General features: G+C 34.3%; 1 protein-coding gene and 1 pseudogene across 1 annotated transcript; one reads left to right on the top strand and one right to left on the bottom strand.

Moving 5' to 3' along the window:
* Positions 1-3,727: 3,727 nt before the first annotated feature.
* On the top strand, positions 3,728-4,674 carry LOC125821043 (uncharacterized). Its single transcript, XM_049500470.1, has 2 exons — positions 3,728-4,010; positions 4,532-4,674. The coding sequence occupies exons 1-2, from the start codon at positions 3,728-3,730 to the stop codon at positions 4,672-4,674; spliced, it is 426 nt and encodes a 141-aa protein (XP_049356427.1).
* A 3,686-nt stretch (positions 4,675-8,360) lies between these two features.
* LOC125821041 (bZIP transcription factor 17-like) lies at positions 8,361-18,379 on the bottom strand (annotated as a pseudogene).
* Between the last annotated feature and the right edge of the window lie 4,185 nt (positions 18,380-22,564).

Genomic DNA, 22,564 nt, shown 5'->3' with positions numbered 1-22,564 from the left:
ATAGATCTATGTTACATATTTTTGGTATATAAATATTTATATTAATGTTAAGTACATTACATAGATTTTATTACCCCCCCAACTCTTCATTATGTAAATATATGCAACTCCCACTAATTATATTCATTATCGTTTTTACTCCCACCTCTCATCCATGATCAAATGGATTAATCTCATATTCATAACAACTCTAAGTGTTCTTCAATCCTATCCTATGAATAGTGACATTTGACACAATATTATACACACTTAAAACAATTGGAAAAAACAAAAAGAAGAGAAAATCTATATGCTCTCTTCTCTTGTCTCTTTTTATTTGTTTTTTTAATGTTTATGTTTCTTGTTTGCTGCTATTGTATAACTTTTTATTGTTAATATTGTGAATTTACAATGGTTTGTTGCTTTGTATACATTAACCTAGCAGGTGATATTTTGGTATACTTATTTGAATATTGTATCAGTACAATAATTAGTTATTTTTACTTTATGCACCTTTAGTCAATTTATAATTAAGGATGTATTCTTTTTATTAGGAAGATATATTTACTTTCTATTGTTAAAAAGGTGGATTTTTTTAGTAAATATCAATAAATTTGAAACGGAGAAAATAGGTCATTTGCAATACAAAATTTATATGAAATGTTTTGGGATAAACGTGCAACGCACATTTCTAGAACTAATAGCTATATAAGCATGTCAAAAGTTAATAGAGAGACCTTACCTATCCAACCACTATTGTACTCTATTACAAAACATATTCCATAAAACAAGGACTACCTTTCTTTTACAAACTAAACATAATATTAAGAAAGAACCATTAAAAATGACTATCTAGAAATATCTCATTTTCTAACGGGCATCATGGGTCCGAAGTCCCTCTGTTGGATATTCGTAGTTGTGCTGATTGATAGTGTCAAGTATATCACCTTTTCTTGCATGATTCCACTTAAAGGATGTGCTCTCTGGTGAAGTCACCTGAAGATGGAGTGTTCATGTCGTAGAAACAACATAGATAAATAATTTTGTAGATAGCATAAGATCTACTAATAGTCCTCATTGTTCACATAGCTTAAATGTGTAATAGTATAAATTTAAACAACTATCATTAACTAATGGAGGGTAATTGCCGTCTCCTCTATGTGTGATATGTTTCTACAATAATACATTATCGTTCCTTAATTATCGAAAGAAGAAAGGGAATGCTCCTTTGAGCTATATGTATTATGCGTGTGCACTCTATATTTATATTTACTCAAAAATGACTAATGTAGTTGGAAATTCCTTACATTAGCATATAACTGAAAAACTTCTGACTTTCTCTGAAATGATATGACATCTTCGATTCATTTTTATTTTAGGGAGACTGAAATAGATTCACCTTTATCTATTTGAAAGCAGATTCTCAAATGATATTTATACACCCGAGATGATTATGCTTAGTTATATACACAGTACATTCCATGTACTGACAACATACTTTTATGTTGCAGCTTTCCAGTAAGTAGTTGGCGAGTCCTCCTCATTTGGAGACTTCAAAAAGTAGTAAGTAGTTAAATTTTCCATCAAGACAATTAATTGTTTTGCGATAGCTAGGAGCCATGTCCCGAAAAAACTTAAATCTTCTTTATTCTAGTTAGTAGAGACTTTACTTCAGACATTAGTTGTTTAGTTCCACAGATCTTTCATTCATATAATTCAAACTTTATTCAGGACATGTGCGTTGCACGTGTATTTCGTGTGAATTTTTATAGACTAAAATTATATGAAAACATGCATATAATGAGTACTGAAATACCATAACTACTAATAAATGTTTAAGAGGTCTAATAGATAGAAAACACACGCAAAAATGAGCAAAGAAAAAAAAAACCATTCACACATTAAGACTTTATAAATCTAACAATATACATGGAAAAACAATACAAAATTAGTACATAATTTTTCAAGTTCTTCTTAAGACTAATACTACTAGTATAGATGATAAATATTCTTAAATTAGATATTCAATTAGGAATTAATATAAGGAATTCCAAAAGTTATTAACATCTTAATTAAAATGATACAATTTAATATTTAAATAGTTAAATATTTTGTAACATTTAATTTATAGCAAGGGTAAAATTGTAATTCAACTTTTAAACTTTTTTTATTCCCACTTTAATAATACTAGTCTCTGGGCACATGCGATGTACGTGTAGCCCCGTTTGACACTATAATTTGCTATCTAACAATAACAATTCTTTAACTGCATACATTATTTATTAGAAATTTTTAGGGATTATAAAATATAATTAAAGTGTCATCTTATCTCCAAGAGATATGATAATGTATGCCATAAGTATTGATTTATTTCTTAAGACTTATGTACATGTTTTTTCTACATATATCATTCTCATTGTAGTTGGATGAAGCAATACATCTAGTGTAAATTATTCATTTTTTTAAATAAGTTAATCTGATTGATATATTAAAGACTTGGATATATAACTAAGATAGAGGAATGTCTTACGTTCTCAGAAGAAAATGATATCTCCAAGGCAAATGGGAAAGTCTTAATTTAGACGACTGGACAAATGTTATCTTAACTTTTTAAAAATAACATTATATTACTCATTAAAAAGTTTAGCGTAAAAAAAATGCGTCGGAACAATTTCAACGATTTTTTTTTCCAAGATCAATTGCTTATCGATTTGTAAAAAAATGACTAATAAACTTTATGATGATTCTTTTTTTCGGTTTCTCCATACTCCTTAAATTTTAAAGCAAATTCATATAGATCGATTCAATAACCTTTTATTCAATTATTATTTTTGTACTCCACTTTATAGAATAGATTTTCTACTACTTTTTTGTGGTTGGTATAACAAATTGATCTTCAAGAAAATTAAATGTAAGCTGTTTTTTAATTAGGTCATAGAATTTTTAATCTTGGACATGTATGATTAATTTTCAGAAATCTAAAAATCATAACTTATCGTATAACTTCTTAAATGTGATTATTCTTTTGGATTTCTTAAAATTAAATCAATTTACTTCTCTTTTTATCTAAATAACAAGTGCTCCATGCTCTAATAAGATCAACCCTTTAACGAACTAAAAGAAATTTCAATAACCATAAATTTTGTAAAAGACTTAGTTGATGTCGAGAAAGAAATACGCAATAGTTGTGAATTTGCAAGCTGATTCCTTGAGAATACCTGTTAACATATGCTGGTGTATAATGGTGAGGCAATAACGAAGAAGAAGACAGAGGTCTGCTAGGTGTATTTCTGGTCTAGAAAGGCTTTTGGAAGATTAGTCATGTATGTTTTTCTTATTCGTTGTAATTATCTTTTAGTTTGTTTGATAAAGTAGGACACAATAATTTGTTAGATAAAGTTGGACACATTTCATAGTTGGTCAATCACATTCCCCATTATCTTTTCACAGTTTGTTATTCATGTATTCTGTGAGTTTTATATATACACATCTATACAGTGATCATGTCAAACATACAGAAAAGAGAATTTTCTCTCAATCAATTTCTTGTTATTTTTTTCATGGCATCAGAGTAGGTTTAGAATCAGACTAAAATCCTTGTTTCATTTTCTATTTCTTCATCTTCTCTACAATGGCACCCACATCATCTACTTCCGATCCAATTATTGAAAACACTCCAAGTACTCTTTCTGCCGAAAATTATGTGTGCAACTCATCTCTACTATATTCATCCCTCTGATTATCCTAGATGAATCTTGTTTCCACAGTGTTTGATAGGAAAAGCTATGGTGGATGGAGAAGGGTTGTTATAATTGTGCTCTGTGCCAAAAACAAACCTGGGTTCACTGATGGTTCATTGGTGATTCCAATTGCAGATTTGGCTTTTCAAAAGGCATGGTCATGCTGCAATGGCATGATTTTCTTGTGGCTTCTCAACTCTTTATCTAAAGAAATAGTTGAATCGGTGCTTTACTCTCAAAGTGACAAAGAACTCTGGAGTGACCTAGACGATAGATTTGGTCAGACGAATGGTGAAAAATTATTCTAGTTACAAAAGGAACTGAATGTTGTGGTGCAAGGTAACTCTAGTATATCAGGCTATTTCACTAAAATGAAGAGTCTATGGGATGAACTAGATGCATTGAACACTTATTGTTGTTTGTGTTTGTGTGTGCGACTGTGGTGCTAAGGCAAAACTTCTCAAATTCCATAAAGATGAAAGGTTGTTACAATTCCTTGTGAGGCTGAATGATTCCTTTATTGGTGTTAGGAGCAATATTTTGTTGTCATCCCATTTACCGTCTATTGGATATGCTTATTCCTTAGATATCCAAGATTAAAAGCAACGAGAAATCCATAATTCTCATGTCTATCCAGGGGACTATGCATCTTTTATCGTAGCAAATCAATCAGGAGGAAATATAAACTACCATAGTTTCAAACCACCAAAGGGATCTGTTGAATCAAATAAGAATCCAAGCACATGTGCCTAAAGCAAAAAAGCCAGGTCATAGCATTGACAAATGCTACATGATTCATGGATTTCCTCCAGATTTCAAGTTCACAAAGCAAAAGAGATTCCTAACCTTGGCTGACAATGCTTACCACGCTATAGAGGAGGTTGATCAAGGGGGCAGTGGGTTCTCAAATGCTGAAACTCTAACTCAGGAGAATATAGGAAAACTTTTGCAATAACTTCAACAATAAAAATTGGGACAACAAAGAGAAACAATGCCAAAGCTACCACGAGTGCCAATTCTGCTGGTATGAAAAGGTTTTTCAATTCCTATGCATTTTTTGGTTAAAACAGACACCAATTCTTGGATATTGGACAATTGTGCATCTGAACATATGACTTTTAACAAGTATCTTTTTTCCAATTTTAAATCATTAGGAAATCCAATCATGGTGAATCTTCCCAATTCTCACAAAGTTAAGGTCACACATTATGGTTCTATTACTCTTCTGCCAAACTTGATTTTGTAGAATGTTCTCTATATTCCATCGTTTAAATTCAATCTCATGTTTATCCACAAGTTTTGTCAACAACTTAATCAACATGTTCTCTTCACTCCTGATTCTTTCTTTCTACAGGGCCCTTGAATGAAGTATCCACTGGAGATTGTGAAGAAAAATATGTACTCTACATTCTAAAATCGAAGTCTAAAGCTGCAGCTTCTATGGATAGTTTAATATCTAGTCAAGTTTTAATTCCAAAAGGCACTGTGTTGTCAATCCTATTCCTATTTTAAATTCTAGTTTCAATATTCATGTTTCAAAATGTAAAAGAGAAGCTATGGCATTATAGACTCGCTCATATGACTTTAATCAATATGAGAAAAATTATTTCTATTCTAGTATACCATTGTTCAAATTTTCAATCTCCATGTATTATTTGTCCAATGGCTAGACAATCCAAACTCCCTTTTCCCTCTAGTACTATTTCTACAAAACCTATTTTTGAATTAATTCATGTAGATACTTAGGGACCCTACAACAATCCTACTTATGAAAATTTCAGATATATTCTCACTATAGTAGATGGTTTTAGTATTGGAACATGGACTTTCTTACTATCTTCCAAATTGAATGCTTTTACAGTACATAAATCTTTTCAAACCATGATAGAGAGGCAGTTTTGCACTAAAGTCCAGAAAATAAGATCTGATAATGTTTATGAATTGGGGATTGGAAAACTGCAAAATAATTTTTTGTTTTCAAGGCATCATTCACCAAACAACTTGTGTCTCCACTCCACAAAAAAATGGAGTTGTGGAAAGGAAACACAAGCATCTATTATAAACATCTAGAGCGCTTCTTTTTCAATCACATTTACCTATTAAGTTTTGTGGTGATTGTGTTTTAACAAAAACCTATTTGAATAGGTTTCCTTCCAAAGTTCTCAAATACAAAACACCTTATAAGATTTATTTTACGTCTAAACCAAATTATCAGAGTCTTAAGTGTTTTGGTTGTTTGTGTTTCGCTTCCACTCTTTCATTTCATAGGAAAAAGTTAGAACCTAGAGTCGTATCATGTGTGTTTTAGAGATATCCTCATGGAAAGAAAGGTTTTAAGTTACTTTATCTTTAAGCCAAGAAATTTTTTGTTTCAAGAGATGTGATATTTCATGAAAACATATTTCCTTTTGCCCCTACTAAATTTGGTGAATGTATCGAATCTTTTCTACCAAAAGATCACATAGTCGGTCTTAAGGATCCTGTGCCTACTTTAGTTCCTCATAATCTGTCCACAGAGGACTATTATATTCCTATTTACCTATCACTAAGTCTACTTTTTTCTGATGATCATTACCCTAGTACCTTTAAATCTCCATCTTCTCCTATTATTCCTGATAGCATTCCCTCACCTTCAGTTTCACTTATGGTCATAGAAAATATTCTTAAAAAATCTTCTAGGTCTCATAAAACACTTAGTTAACTAAAGGATTAGATCTGCAACGCTTTGCAACTCAGCAATGTCACGAGTTCTTGTTTTCTTTCCTCTGTTACTCCTCCTTAGTTTTCTTTTTCCAGTTTGTCTTCCACAAATCAAGCATTCATAAATTCCTTCTCAAACCTACTAGCTACACCCAAGTTATACGCACCGAGGTTGACAAAATGTCATGCCTAAATTTCTTGAATTAAACAAATCTTGGGAGGTTGTGGAGTTACCTCATGGGAGAAAGACATTACCCTGTAAATGGGTGTATAAAATCAAGCAACATTCAGATGGAAGAGTGGAAATACTCAAATCTCAATTGGTAATTTGAGGCGATATACAAAGAGATGGAATAAATTTGAATGACAAATTTTAACCGGTGGCTAAAATGACTACAATTAGGTGTATCTTGTCTATATGATCAAAAAGAATTGAGAAGTATTTCAAGTGGATGTGGATAATGCATTTTTACATGGAGATTTAGATGAGGAGGTGTACATGAAATTTTCAGTCGGACTTGAAATGAAGCCACTTCAAAGCTTGATTTTGTATATAGCTAGACAACAACTAATTGGTAAAAGTAGAAGTGCGACATGTGATGTTACTAATGTTCTTCAAGTAGAAAATCCACTTAGAAATTTCAAGGAAGTAATAAATTTTCTCAAAGGTAAAGCCAAACTTCTAAAAACTATGTTGAAGTAAAGTAGAGTGTTTTGATGAGAAAAAAGTATTGGATCACCACTTAATTAGAGTCCTAAGATCGCACAATAAACATTCAATCAACAAAATTTGTTACCATCTCAAAAAGAAAGATTTGCAACTCACTTAAGGATCCTTTTTAACTCGCAAAATCTTGCAATCTATCTAGTAACATGTCAAAAAGAATTGCAAGTTCAATTTCCGGACAGATTTTGAAAGAACATAGGCATGGAATAGTAGTACCAAAATCAACCATCATTGCAATACTTGCTCGAGCTTTAGTCCATATATGCAACTGGACAACAACTAATTGCTTGTGTTTTAGCTGATGTGTTTAATTGTTCAGACTTTCAGCTTGATTTGATATCTATCTTTACAAAATTGTATTTCTTTATACATTAATGACACATAATTTTTATGATGTGATTTCTCAAATGACTAACCTAATTAAGGAGTTGAATATGCCTGCTTGTTCAGAACAGGGGAAAACTTTGGAAGTTAAGAAGGGAGGCCACCTTCAAAAGTGATGCCACCCCTTAGCATATTTTAAGAATAAATTATCTAAGATAGTTTTTTAAAAATAAATGAACTATTCATGGAGGTTATTTATAGAGGAAGAGTTGGTGTCTCTTTATCCATAATCTTATATCAGAGGTGTTGGGAGTTATTAAACTTGGCTCAATTGTTCCATGAATTTGAAAGCATAATATTTTTTAATGATTCATACATTGCCTCCATCCAAGAGAAGAGAGAAGTAGAGTTTAAGGACTTGAGACACATAAACTATATTATTGTTGAGTTGCTCACTATGGTCATTGTCAATCTGGAAAAAAAAACACACAACTAAACAAAACATACCACAACTTACGAAAATACCTCAATTTTCATCTATGGTCATGTGTTCTCTTCTTTGTTTGATCCTTTTTTTTTTTGCTAGGTGTGTAGTTGTATAATAATTCTACACTTAATTGCTGAATTCACTGACGTTCAAAGCTTTGATTTTTCAAGTTAAGATGTCATATCATTTAGGAGAAAGTCAAATGTTTTCTAGTTATTTGCTAATGTAAGGAATATATTGCCTACTACAATTGTCCGTTTTGAGTAAATATAGAGCGCAAAGACATAATACATATAATTTAAAGGATTTTTCGGTTTCTTCTTCTGATAATTAAAGAGAGATAATGTGTTATTATTGCAGAAACATATGACACATAAAGAAGACAACCATCACGCCTCATAAGTTAATGAGGACAATTAGTAGATCTTATGGTATCTACAACATTGTTTTTCGATGATGCTTCTGTTACATGAACACTACCAATAAATGGAAGCATGCAAGAATATGTGACATATTTGACACTATCAATAAGCAAAACAATGAATATCCGAGAGACGGAATCCGGACCCATGATTCCATCACCATCACCATCAACCAGAACAAATACTACCAAGGAAGAAAGTGACTTATTGCTGAGAGGGTCTAGAAAGGGAAATTGGAGGACCATTGAGGATCCTTCTATTTCTATGGAGACGTGTTCCATTATGCCTCTCTCCATAGATATATCTCTAGCATTGGTAACAGGAACTATGGATTGTGGAGCAGAAGAGGACGCATCGAACTCGAACACTTTTGTACACGTGTCTGAACTCAACAAAGGCCCTACCCAAATGAACACAAAATGAATTAAAATACTGAAAAAAAAGGCTTCTCCAAACAACAAATTTGCTTAGAACATATACTATGACGAGGATACAATGATTTAAGATATAGAATTAAGGGACTCAAAGCAAATCAAAAAACCTAAATTCTTAAAGCAAACACTTGAAAGAGTAACTAGATTTGCCTCCGTTGAAAGTTTTTTAGGGTATAATAGCTAGAGGAATTCATTTCTATCAAGAATAGAAAATTTGACCTAAGAAAGGAAAAGTAAAATCAAAATATGAATTTAAATGATATGGAGTCCTTAAATTTCTCACTCATATCACAAAGATAAGAATTAATAGTCAGTATATATAGAACAACACTTACCAGCAACACTTTCAAGGTGCCACTGCTGCATAGTTTCCTTTACATTCTCTTTCTCCTCAGATCCATGAACCCGTTCTCCCACTGCAGGACTTCGATATAGGCGAGGATGGATTCCTAGGATAGACGGGGATAAATCTCCAGGAACTACGAGGCTTGGCTCTCTATTTTTCTTATCAGCACTTCCATGAGATACCATGGCTTTCTCACTTGCCAATACAGACTGAATAATCAATTTCTTGTCAATCTCAACAAGTTTATCATCTCTTGGGACATACAAAGAGGCTGCTAGAGGATCACTGCCATTGCCCACATGAACAAACTCATCTACAACCTTATTGCTATTTTGCTGATTGCTTTCACCTTGACCTCCATGGCCACAATGCAAGCTATGATCTTTTCTGTCGTATTTCCCAAAATAACCAGTCCCATTCACATGCCCGTCAATAGTCAAAACTCTTCCATGATGTTTTTCATAAAATCCACTCACAAAAGACTCTCCACTCACAAATGGTTCCCGCATACCTCCATATCTCACTTTCAATAAAGGAACCAACCCACCAAAGATCAGCATGAAAAACAACACACCAAGGAAGCTAACACTAGCAGCCTTCTTTGTTTTCACCTCACTCTTCTTTTTCTCCACTTTCTTGTTACTTTTTGGTGCTAGCACTAGTGCCTGTGATTTCAACTTTGGAGTCGGAACCAATGGCACTTGAGATCCTTGTCGCTTCATCATATAAGGTGGTGTATATGAAATCCATGGAGAAGAATAGGGATAAATCTCGGTGGTGCTGGCACTTGAGGAGGTACACTAGTACCTCTAAGTTGTGCCTTTAGAGTTGCATTTTCCGCCATTTCATAGGATAACTTTGCATTCAAGTGTTGAATTGTTGAATGAAGTATTCTAAATTTATCCTCTAACTCCTCAACATAATGCTTTTTTATTTTGCTTGACAAGTGAGCACTTTCCCTGTTCCTAATTTTTCTAGACATCTTCTTTTTGTGCTCATCATTATTAACATTATCACTCAAGGAAAATAGAGTGGATTTTTGGTGTTTGCTTACATTATTCGAATCTTCACTTCTCTTTTTCAACAAATAGCTATAGTTACTTATATTAGCATTGACACCCTCTAATTTGAGTTTTTGTTCTACAACTCCACCCATTATTGAATTATTTTCTAAAATTGGAGAAAAATGTACTGGTTTGTTTGAACCCAGAAGTTCCCTAAGATAATATTCCGAGGTCGATTTGATTATTCCAGAAGCATCGTCAGAACTCCCAATTAGTTGAATCTTAGGTTAACTAAAGCTATTTGTGTTCATATGACCTTCGCCTGGAATGTGAGCAAATATATCATGTCAATTGCTCAACCGTACTTTGGCTATCTTATGTGAAGCTGAACTAGGTTTTTTCGGTGTTTTCGTATTCTAAACCAAGCTTCAAACCGAGACAGACTGGCAGACAACTAGGGTTTTGAAATGCATCATCATTGGTAGGGTTTGGAAAAACATCATTGAATGATTCGTTAAGAATGATGCCATTGATCGTGAAATTAACATTTTGAAATTCCATAGGGAAATCTTCGACATTTTCTTGATATGTTACGGTCATGTGTAGGGCGAAGAAAGTACGGTCAAGAGGTGGAATTACAAGACCGTCGAACTCCCCGATGAAGTTCCCTTCTTCCTTCGGTGGTAGATCGGCCATATCAAGATTTTCAGAAATTAATGAGACATTTCGAGAGAGACAGGGTAGGAATAGAGATAAACTAAGAGTTACTTTTCTTTAATAGTTTTATTTTTCGATATCATTAAGATTGATCCATTAGATTTTGTAGATATCATATCTAAAAATAAAAATTCATATCTTGAATTTTGAAAATTATTTTGTAAGATTGTTTCATTAGTTGGTAGTGTTTATTTTACTAATAAGAGCATGTATGAATACAATAATGCTCTCTTAAATGATTAAACCTTAGAAAAATTGTTAGTTTTCATTAAAGTAAAGGGTGTAAATATTTGATCCAAGAATATTTGATTCTATTATTTTCTCTATGCCTCTTTATTTCACACTTAGAAGGTCATAATCTAGAGTTCAATGACTAGTATATCTTTAAAAATGATTTTTTCTAGTTAAGGATGTATGCTTATTTGAGTGCTTTTAAATCAAGAGCACTAGTCTAACAAATAAGCAAGAAGTGCAGGATCATAATGGTCCCATATAGTTGTTCATCAAAATTTTGTAACTTTCTAGTGGATTGATGATCTTTATTCATCCAAATTTAATGCATATTTTAATTGATAAACTGATATCTTTGAAATGTGAAATTACATATAAATAGAATTGATATTTTATCTGAAATACAATTATGACTAATTTTTTTTCTTGTTTTCTTGCTAACATATCAAATTCTACATTAATTGTAGAAATAAAAAAAATCTCTTGACCGTCATGGGCAATTCTAGAAATAAAATATGAGTGTCTTTTGAATCACTCAATAAAGAATACTTGAATGGAATATAAGATTTTAAAGATCATGCATTTTTTGAAAAATAGGATGGAGAAAAAATTCCATGTCCTTATATAGAATGTATGCTTATCGATCAAGTAAAATAGTTATATCTTGTGGTTAATGGTATATGACATCATATGATAATTGATTTTGTCATGAAGAGTCTCTAAAATGATCTAATAATACTCAAGAAAATAAAAATAGGCAACCAACTTTGAGGGGTGATGATATGAAAGGAATAATATGTTGTTGAATCCATATTGCTAAGATACATGGAACAATAACTTAACAAATTTTAAAGAGTATTTTTAAAACTAGAAACTTTAAACTAGTAAAGAAAATAGAATCTGAAACAAATTAGAAATAATATACAAAATATTTTTCTCAAAGAATAAAACGAATCCACTGAATTCACAGTGTTTCCTTAAGGGAATTATTCCCCTCAAGTACCCGAGGTTAATGAAATATTTCCTACCAAGATAGAATGATCTTACTCATAGTGTATCAGTACTTGTAATGACCCGGTTGGTCATTTTATGAAAGTTTCATAAACTTACTGATTTGCCCCTCTTGATATTGACTCCGAGTTGTTTCTAATTGAGTTTTGAGAATTGGTTTTAAACTTTGGTTATGAGTTGTGAATTTTGTAAGTTCTGAGTTTGAAAGGCTAAAGTTGTTAAAAAGTGGTTTTTGGTGTCTTTGGAGTTTTGAGTGTCAGTATGGAATTTCATTGATTCTATCAGTCCTAGAATGAGGAATTTGGTCTATGAGAATTGTCGATTTCAGATTCAGAGTCTGTTTCAGGATTTGAGGAAATTTGTTGGAAAATTGTTGACACTTAGCTTTTGCCTGATTTTGGTCAATATTTGGGGCTTGGATAAGAATTCCAAGAAATCTGTTGGTTTCGGAGGATGATTTCATATCTAGGTGAGGTGTTGGTTAATTTTTTAGGGGTCCTGATCTTGTTTTGGCCTTTTTAGGTGTTATGTTAGTTTTTTGTGACTTTCATGAATGTCGGGTCAAGGAGACCTTCATACTTGGCGGTTCCATTGAGTTTGGAATGTCGAGTATAGTAAACTTACATACATGGTTTGTGTGTAGATGTTTCCAAATGAATAATGAGGTCCTTTTAATGATATTTTTATTTGCTGATGTTTCTGGTTCTACAGTCCTTACATTTGCGGAAACAAAGGCTGGCTCGCAAAATATAAAATGGCCATTTGGGTAGGGTTCGCTTAAGTGGACCACTACTCGCTTTAGCAGGGTTCGCTTAAGCGGACCAATGCTCACTTTAGCGATGGTCTCTTAAGCAGAGCCTGCTTCGCAAAAACGAGACCCACCGTTTCTGCATGGTTCGCTTTTGTGACCTCAAAGAGGAGTTTTTGGTCTGAAATTCTTGGGTTTAAGCCATATTTTCCATTTTTGAGCTTGGCAAAACCTCCGGAGGCGATTTTGTAGAGATTTTTTGTGCTAAAACTTTTGGGGTAAATTTATGTAGTATAGGAATTATAAGTGTAGGAAAATACCCAAATACCCTTAAAATAACTGTCACATTGATCCTACGGTTATAACCTACTGTCCGAACTAGTCAATTGTAGACCAAATACTGGAGCCTTAAATATCATCCAAATTTGGCAAGACATTTTTACGGCCCGTAGTGCTTTCTCTGGTTCATAGAACTCAACCTTAACTCCAAAATTTCACCATGTCTGGAACACTTATTAGGGACAACTCCTACGGTTCGTCCTTCTCATCCATAGGTCAACTTCAAAAACATAATTTTCCAACAACTCAACTCGAAGTCTACGACTCCCTTCCTATGGCCCATAGGTTGGACTCGTAGAACATGTATTTTTTTTTACTTTCCCACTTCCGAGGTGTTTGAATACAACACAAAGGCATAATATATTCAACGTCGGTCTAAATGACTTCGAAGTTCCCAAACTTAATAAATCATGATACACTCCATCATAAGACAAAATAATGGAAGAACTCATTTGCAATAAGCCTTTACCATTTGGAAACATTCCTTTCATTTTAAGAAGTGATCAAAAATAAGTTCAAACCCCAAACTCGGGCATTTCAAGTCAAATAATCTAGAATAATCATCTCAAACCCCTCTTTCGGTAATCTTATGAATCACATGCTCTCCAAGAAAATAGTAATATCAGATAAGGCCCCTATATGGGATAAACATCACACATAAGCCTCCCACACAAGCAAACCAATACAAATAAGCTCTAACACAGGTGAAACAATAAAGTATACAATTTCAAACATTTCTATGTCGTGCTACTATTCCATACCATAGTCTAGTTCATAAGAATAATCAATAACCCAACCCAATCTAGAAGAAGGATAAGCCAAACCTACCTCGTAGGTCGAAATATCACCCAAACCACTCTACCGAAGCTTTTCTTCTATCAAACAATCTTTGAAATGATCCTCAACTATCAAGAATGGAAAGGAATCATCAAAAGGGTTACAACAATACCTATATAGCCAAGGTTAGGAATTAGGGTTAAAATAGTCTAAAAAACTACGAAATTGGGAAGGATAAAATCATAATTTTATTTGAAAAACATATTCTACAAGTAAAAAGGGATTCGGGGTTGAATCACCCATTAAAATCTAGCAAAAACCAAGTTCCAAATCAAGAAATTACCAATTTTTCCAACTTAGGTAACAACCCCAAAACCCACATGTGAAATGTTTTTAAAAACTAGAAATTTTGTATAAACTTTGCAAGAATCAGTTTACCCACAATACAAGGACGTTAAATCCTGAAAATCAATGAAAACTCATTCAAAATTGACTTTTAAATAAACAATTTTTGATTTCTCTACTTTGGGGTTTCAAATCTCCACTTTGTGGATAAATATCATGACATATGAAAGAGATACTTTTGGGAAAAGAGTAAAAATAGGTTTAGAAATACGTACCCAATGATTACGAAAGAGAAACACCTCAAAAATCACCTCAGGCCTTTCTAGATCCCAAAATGTCAAAAATATGGAATGGGTTCGTATAGATATTTAACTCAGCGATTTCATTGCTAAAACCCATTTTCCATCACTAAAAGACTATTTTTCTGTCGCTAAAAGTGTGCACCGTCAACTTTTAAAACATCTTTTTGACCCTCGAAACTCATCCGGAACCGTATAATTATGAACCAATAATGCAAGTTCATCATAAAACATGTTTTGGATCCAGTGGAATCATCATATTTCAAAAAAAAGATGGTAATGACCAAAGTTCCTCCTCAGAACCCATTTAGGTAAAATATTCAACTTTTTACCTAAATAAATAAATTACAACCTAAGGTATCAAGATTCTAACTGACCACTATACCAGATCCAACTCGATGTTCCAGACTCAATGAAACTGATAGAATCATCATCCAATGCTCAAATCACGAAATGATTACCAAAGTCAACCATTTCAATATAACTCAACTCAAAAGGCTCAAATCCACTAAAACCTTACTTTATCGCATCAGACACTGTACTAACCATTTACGTAACACATAATAAGCAAGAAATGTTTAGGGGAAGGAAAAAAAAGGTCATTTCACACATAAAAGTAATTTCTTAAGAAGTAGGACATTACAATGTCCCGGAATAGAATTTTGTCAATTCCATTAGCTCTGGACTATAGAATTTTGTTTAGGAGTGTTGTTGTTTTTAATTTCAAAGTATTTATTTTGATTTAATCTATTGAGTTGGAAGTTTAAGTGTAGTTAGACCAAGAATTGACTTTGATAAGCATTTAGAGATCAGACCCTTAGAGAAGATTTCCAATTATTCTGTTGAATTTAGATGGTGATTTTAGGCCTACGTGAGGTCTTAGTTGATATTTTAGAGGTTCCGAGGGTAGGTTAGTAGGTTTTAGTCAAAGTTAGTTTCTTGTGACTTTAACAAGTTTTTGGTCAAGGAGACCTCAAAGCCATTTTTTGACAGTTCCATTTATTCTGAAACATCGAGTTTAGTTGGGTATCATATCTGGTTTATATGCACGATATTCCCAACAAATCTCAAGGTCCATTTGGGTGAATATTTCTATGTCTTGATTATTCTTGTGTTTTGGTGCTGGCATCTCCTTCATAGTCATTGAGCTTGGCCACATTCACAAAGGGTATGGTGGGATGGCATCTACATTTACGGAGGGCTAGGTTAGTAGACCCTCACATTCATAGGGTCTAGGTTGCATTTGCGGAGGGTCAAGTTATAGACCTTCGAGTTCGTAGAGTGCTCTCTGTGTTCACAAATGGTTAGTTCGCGTGGTCTCTATGATCGTTGTAGGGAAATCACATTCGTGAAGAATAATGGCATGACAATTTAATGAAACTTCCTAAAACGTGAATTTTCCCCCCATTTCTCCATTGTTGGGTGTTGAGAGCTCTAGGGGTTATTCTAAAGAGAATTTTCAAGCTAAAACTATTGGGTAAGTAATTTCAAATCTCTTCCTTCATTACCTGATTATGATTTCATGATTTTTATATCTAAATCCTTATTTTCAAATTCAAAGTTTGGGGGTTTTCTCTTGAAGTTGTGTTCTTGGTAAATTGGGGTATTAAGGAGAATTCCAACTAGTTTTTCTTTATGATTTCATTTATGAGTTCCAAAATCTTTGGGTACCTTGATTTTCCACAAAATTTTAGATTTAACCCTAGCCCAGAATAACTTTTTTGGTCGATTTGGATATGGTTTGTAAAATCATTTTTATGGGTGTTTTTGTTCAGGATTTCTTATTTGAATTATTTATTGATTAGATTGTGTGGACTTGAAGAATCATCGTAGAGGGAAGGCTCAAGTGCTGAGTTGATTGTTTTCTCTTTCAATACAAGTGAACCTCTTACACTATTCGTTACGAGTATTGAACCTTGTATGCATTAGTATGTGATTAAGAATAATTTAATGAATTGGTGAATAGTTTCATAATTATTTCCCATTGATCAATGTTGATTGAATTCTAGTGATGATATTGTGGTGTTAAAAGGAATTCATTGATATTTTAATGTATGATGTGTTATGAATGGTTTGAACAATTATATTGACTCACTATTGATTATGTGTCATGATTATGTAAGTGTTGATTGAGTATTGATATAGAATTTGTCATCTTCTTACTATTTGTGTGAACATGTCTATTTGCATTTGTTCTAAAGCACTATGATAAGAATTGGATTGATATTTTTGCTGATGGTTTAGGTGATTGATTTGATGCCCAAGGGAAATGGTTATGGCTATACCAAATAGTTTCATTGATGCTGAAGGGAAATGGTTTCGGTAGATGCATGTACCTAGTTTGTCCCCCATAGATCCCGATTTGATAATTAATGGGTCTGTATCATTAGAACATACAAGTGTCACTCTATATGATATTGCACTAATTGCATTGCACTCCATTCTTGTTTCCTTGACACTTATGAGTGATTTTTATTTGATTATGAAAGATTGTGATGATGATTTAAATATGTTGATATGCAAGTTGCAGTGTCTTACAAGTGCTATGTTCCTCTATGAATAGTGAATTGCTAGGTTATGATGATTTGATTTCTATGTAGGTTGTAGTATGTGGAGGTTCAAATGGTGTGTTTGGAGTACATGTGTTTAGTATTTCTTTATTTTAGTTTAATTTGGGGTGCTTGTTGAGTACCGTTGTTGTTTGGTACTTTATTGATTTCTACACTTGTGTAAGTTACGACTCTGGATTGTCTTGATCACCCTTACTCATCTTTGTCTGAGACTTGCTTTGGGACTTCGCGAGGTAGATGCTTCTCATCTCGGCAAACATCACTTACGCTTTCATTATGTCCTTGTTATGTTCTAGATACGAAGACATTTAGACTTGTACTTCTTTTGAATCTGTTGTAATACTTAGAGGTTTGTACATGTGACACCAAGTTTTGCTGGTATTTGAGTTATATTATGTTGTTTTCTACATGTGCATGTTATTTTTAACCTTTTATTTTGTTATTACTATCGCATTTATCTCATCAAGGTTTGATTATGCTAATCCGTCTTGGTGGGATAAGACATGTTTCCACACACTTTGGGTCACGACACATATGGCTGACAAACTTGTGAGTTAAAAAGAAACTAATTGAGCTGAAATGGTTAAAAAAATTTGTTGATTGATTGTTTATTATTCGAGCTTAGGACTCTTATAATTCCATATCCAATCTATTTTCTCGTCAGAATAATCCACTATTGAATTTGCATAACCAACAATCACATGACAAATATTGGTTAGAAATAATAAATTTATACCAATATTTGATTTCACTCAAGTATCTTCACATAAAAGTCACATTAACAAAAATATTATCTCATGTATAGTTGTAACACCTCGGATTAAAGAAAGAGTAGAAAAGAGGATGCTAGGGAACTCACAACCAAAGAACTGGACCATGGAACCCTTCACATTGCCTTAGTCTGGCCGTGAAGGGGACCACAGTCAGTGAAAGGATTGCGTGGTAAGTTCCCCCAAAACTAACTCACAAGAGTCCCTCGAATGGAGGCCTAGATGGTCCGTGGAGAGGATGACGAGTTGTGGTGGGACTCGTGAAGACCTCCCAGAAACTGCCAAGACCAGCGTTCCTCCCACCGAGACCTTGATGGCCCATGAGTAGGTTGCCAGGTCGTGGTTGGGGTCGTCAAGTGACCTACCTGGAAAGGATCCCTTCCCCTAGCCACTGGTCAAGGACCACCATGGCCATATGGAGTCCTTTATAGTCCGTGAAAGTCACCTTGAAGTGGCTACGTCAGTTTTAAGTCAAGGTCTTTTGGGTAAATACCCTATCATTTTGCCCTTAACCCAAAGCCGGGTTTTAACCCCAAAAACAGCCAAATGAACTCATTCTCTAAAATTCTCAAAAGAAGAGCAAGTTCATCCCCTCAAATATTTGTCTCTCTAGAAGTTGAAGAAGAAACTAGGGTTTCAAGATCAAGTCTCCAAATCCCCCATTGATTTCAAGCTTTTGGCATCAAGGTATGATAGTCTTCATCTAAGGAACCCTCTGTTTCATAGAGTTCCTAAAATTCTCAAATTTACAAAGTTAGAAACCCTCAATTAAATTAGGATTTTCTTCTATTTCATGGGTTCCTTTCAATGTTGGTATAATTAATTATTTTATGAAGTATTATGCATGAATTGAGAATATTCCATGTTTTTAAGATGAATCCCCGTGAACCTATGTTTAACCCATGTTTTCTATATATGTATGATTGAAAGTGGGCTCTGAACTATGAAAGGAGAATTATGAAAATATGCATGTTCTTATGAAATTGATGAAATATGATATACATTGCTTTGAGAGTGAAGCATAATTGATGTTGTTGTTGTTTGATTAATGTGAAAGGTTTTCTCAGATAAAGTATTCTAAGGTTGAAAGGTCTTCTCTCCTTAAATGAATAAAAGATAAGGAACTATTCTAAAAATGAGGAAAGAGGCGATTACCCATGACCTCCAATGCTTAGACAAGTTGTGATTACCCATGTCTCATGAATGTTATGGAGATTTAAGACTAATCAATGTTCAGTGGGAGTTATGCTTAGCATCAAGTGGACAAGTGGCGATTACCCAAGTGTCATAAACTATGTGCCATCATAGGTTGTATATATAGACATTAGCAAGTGGATCCACGTAAGCTAGAAGTTCATGGTTCTTACCTTTGAAAGTGAGAATACCTCTTTTTGGTGTAGGGTAGATACCTAATTCCATGTTAATAGCTCACATGATCTTACATATCGGTTAAAGGTAAATCTCCCGTATTTATGAATCAAGGTTACTTCAAGGAGTATCTCACAAATGTTTTAAACATGATATCTACTTGCATTGACCATGTTTTATGACTTATGTTTTCTAACTCTTTTATCTCATTGTTTAGCTTGGTGATTTCATATCATGAAAATGTCCCTTTTTACATGATTTTCATACTTTATGCATTGCTATCATACTTGGTAAATTTTTGTACTAACACATACTCTTGCCTACATTCTTCTAACATGTAGTGTTTGACTCTCCAGATTCACATTATCATGGCTAGAGATCTCTTAGTAGATGTTTGAAGATTGGTGAGTCCTCAAATTTTGAGAAACAAGCCTTTATTTCATATTATATTTACTTTTCAAACCGAACTTGATGTACGGGTTACGTCTCGATTACTCCTTTGTAAAGACGACTTTGAGACATTGTTTAGAGTTCTACTTCGTTTATAAAACTCTATGTTTTGAAGTTGTATTTTTTAATCTCTTGATTTTTATTATCTTGTACAATGTATACTAAGTGGTTTGTATAGGGCCTCCAAGGGTCTTATACACCATGTTACACCTAGGGTCTACCTTGAGTCATGACAAACTTGGTAATCAGATCACAAGGTTTAGAAAGGTCCTAGGAAGTCTCATAAGCCATGTCGAGTAGAGTCTTGTTCATGAGTGTAAAATGCACCACACTTATGAATGAGAGACTATAAGATGTTTAGGAAATTCAACTTATTTCATTACTCTAAAGTCTTATGGTAGAGTTTAATCCTATAATGTCTCTCTCCTAATCCTTATCTAATATGAAAAAGGATATGGCCACTCGAAGGGAATATGCTAGAAGGAATACGGGAGAGAATGTGGAACAAGATGCTCCTACTCAGGCTCCTCAAGTTCTGGTCGACCCTTTGGCCCAACAAGTGACTAATGTGGAGTTTAGGGCTGCATTTCAAGTGATATCTCAAGCCATGATGGCTCAAGATAATAGGGAAGTTGCGGTCCTTGTGAACCCAAATGTCGGTATGACGGCAACTAGAGTGAGAGACTTCACTAGAGTGAATCCTCTAGAGTTACATGGCTCTAAGGTTGAGGAACACCCTCAAGAGTTCATTAATGAAGTGTATAAGGTGTTGATAATCATGGGTGTGACGCCAGTTGAAAAGGCAGAATTGGCTGCTTTCCAACTTAATGGTGTTGCTCAAGTTTGGTTCAACCAATGGAAGGAAAGGAGGGCAGTTGATGCGGGTCCTCTCGATTGGGAAAAGTTTAAGGTTGCTTTCCTTGATAGGTTATTTCCCCTTGAAATAATGGAGGCAAAGGTACTTGAGTTCATCAACCTTCGTCAAGGAAGCTTGAGTGTAAAGGAATATGCTTTGAAATTCACACAACTGTCTAGTAAGGTTGTTTCGGGTGTATTTGAAATGGTAGTTAAGGAATGTCGTACTGCCATTCTTATCAATTATATGGACAATTCTTGTAACACCTCGAAACCAGACCCAGACAAAAATTGCAGAACTTACCTGTACCAGTGAACCACGGCAGGGTTCACAGACCATGATAGGGTCCACGGTCCGTTGACTTGCCGTGGTGGGGAGTTGGACTCCACCAGGTCCAGACATCAGACCAAGGGACCCTTCACGGGCCGTGGTCTTGATGACAGACCGTGGTGGCATCCATGAAGAGTTAGGCAATAGGCTCCCCAAGCCTAGCCTCAGATACCCTTTGCCCAAGTAAGGACCATGGGGACCTTCACGGTCTGTGGTCCTGAAGACGGGTCATGTGGGCGTCCATGAAAACCTAACCAGTAGCACCCTCTCTAGTCTCTTAGACCCCAGACCAAGTGAAGACCACGACCCATCTTACGATCCTTGGTCCCTTTCATGGTCCGTGAAGGTGGTCGTGGTCAACCCGTCAACAGTTTAAGTCAGGGGGTCTTACAGTATTTCCTATTTTGTTGGACCACTAAACTACGTCGTTTTAACCCTAAACTACGTGGTTTTGATCAGTTTAGCCTAGTAACTTAATTAGAACTCACCTTAGTCAATTCTTTCTCAATTAGTCGATCAAACTTAGAAAAAAATAGGAGAAAGAAGTCGACTAGCCCTAGCTCCAAAACCCAGCAAGTTTTCATCAGTTTCAGCCCCAAAATTGAATGATTTTTCCGTGGAATTCGTCACTAGGTATGTGGGATTTCACTAGTGGGTTCGTTTCACCCATTAGGTCCCTAGTTTTCAGTCAGATTCTTGATTCCCTCAATATCATCTAGACCTAGGGTTTCTTGAATGATAGAATTGTTGGGTTTTTAGTTGTTAGAATGATCCAAATCAGTTTATTATGTTATTACTCAGTTTATTGCATGAATTTCAGCACCCTAGCTAAGTAGTTCTTTAGTTCTTGAATTACACATGCTAGGCCAGATATTTCAGTTATTTCAGATAAACATGCCTCAGTTTTAAATGTGTCATTATCTGTTTATTAATGTGCATTCTCAGTTTGCATGTCATTTTAGCTATCCAGTATATCAAAGAAATTCAGTCATACTATGTTAATCACTTGATCTATTGGGAGTAGCATAATACTGAGTTGCTCTATTGGGAGTAGCATAATACTGAGTTGGACTAGGGTCAGCTACCCATATAGTCCCAGAACTACGAGCCACGTAAGGTTTAAGTACCCTATGTGGGTATCATTTTAGTGATCACGCCAGCATGCCTCTATACCTTTGGCCGAGTATATTGGGTCCTCTCGATGGGGCGTATACATCGGACTCCACATTTAGCTCCTGTGGTTTTATTATCGGTTATTAGTAGCTCATATAGTTAACTTAGAACCCATTTGCATTGATCACATTTCAACACAGTTAGTATTCAGTCTTAGTATGTTATAAATTGGTCATTGCATTCAGTTAGCTCAGTATTCAGTATCTTTATCATGTTCAAATTATTCTCTTGCTTTATTGCTTGTTCAGTTATATGTTTGTTTCAGCTTTATTCTATCCCTCATGCTTAGTACCTTTCAAGTACTGACGCATACTCTGCGCTACATCTTCTGTGATGTAGGTTCAGGTCCCAAACAATCAACGCATAAGTTGGTTCTCGATCTTCAGTTCAGTAGCATCAGTGGTGAGTCCTCATTCT

This window comes from Solanum verrucosum, unplaced genomic scaffold, assembly GCF_900185275.1.
Source record: "Solanum verrucosum unplaced genomic scaffold, falcon-dt-bn FXZP01000050.1, whole genome shotgun sequence".
Lineage (NCBI taxonomy): Eukaryota > Viridiplantae > Streptophyta > Magnoliopsida > Solanales > Solanaceae > Solanum > Solanum verrucosum.
This window is presented reverse-complemented; position numbering and strand designations above follow the sequence as displayed.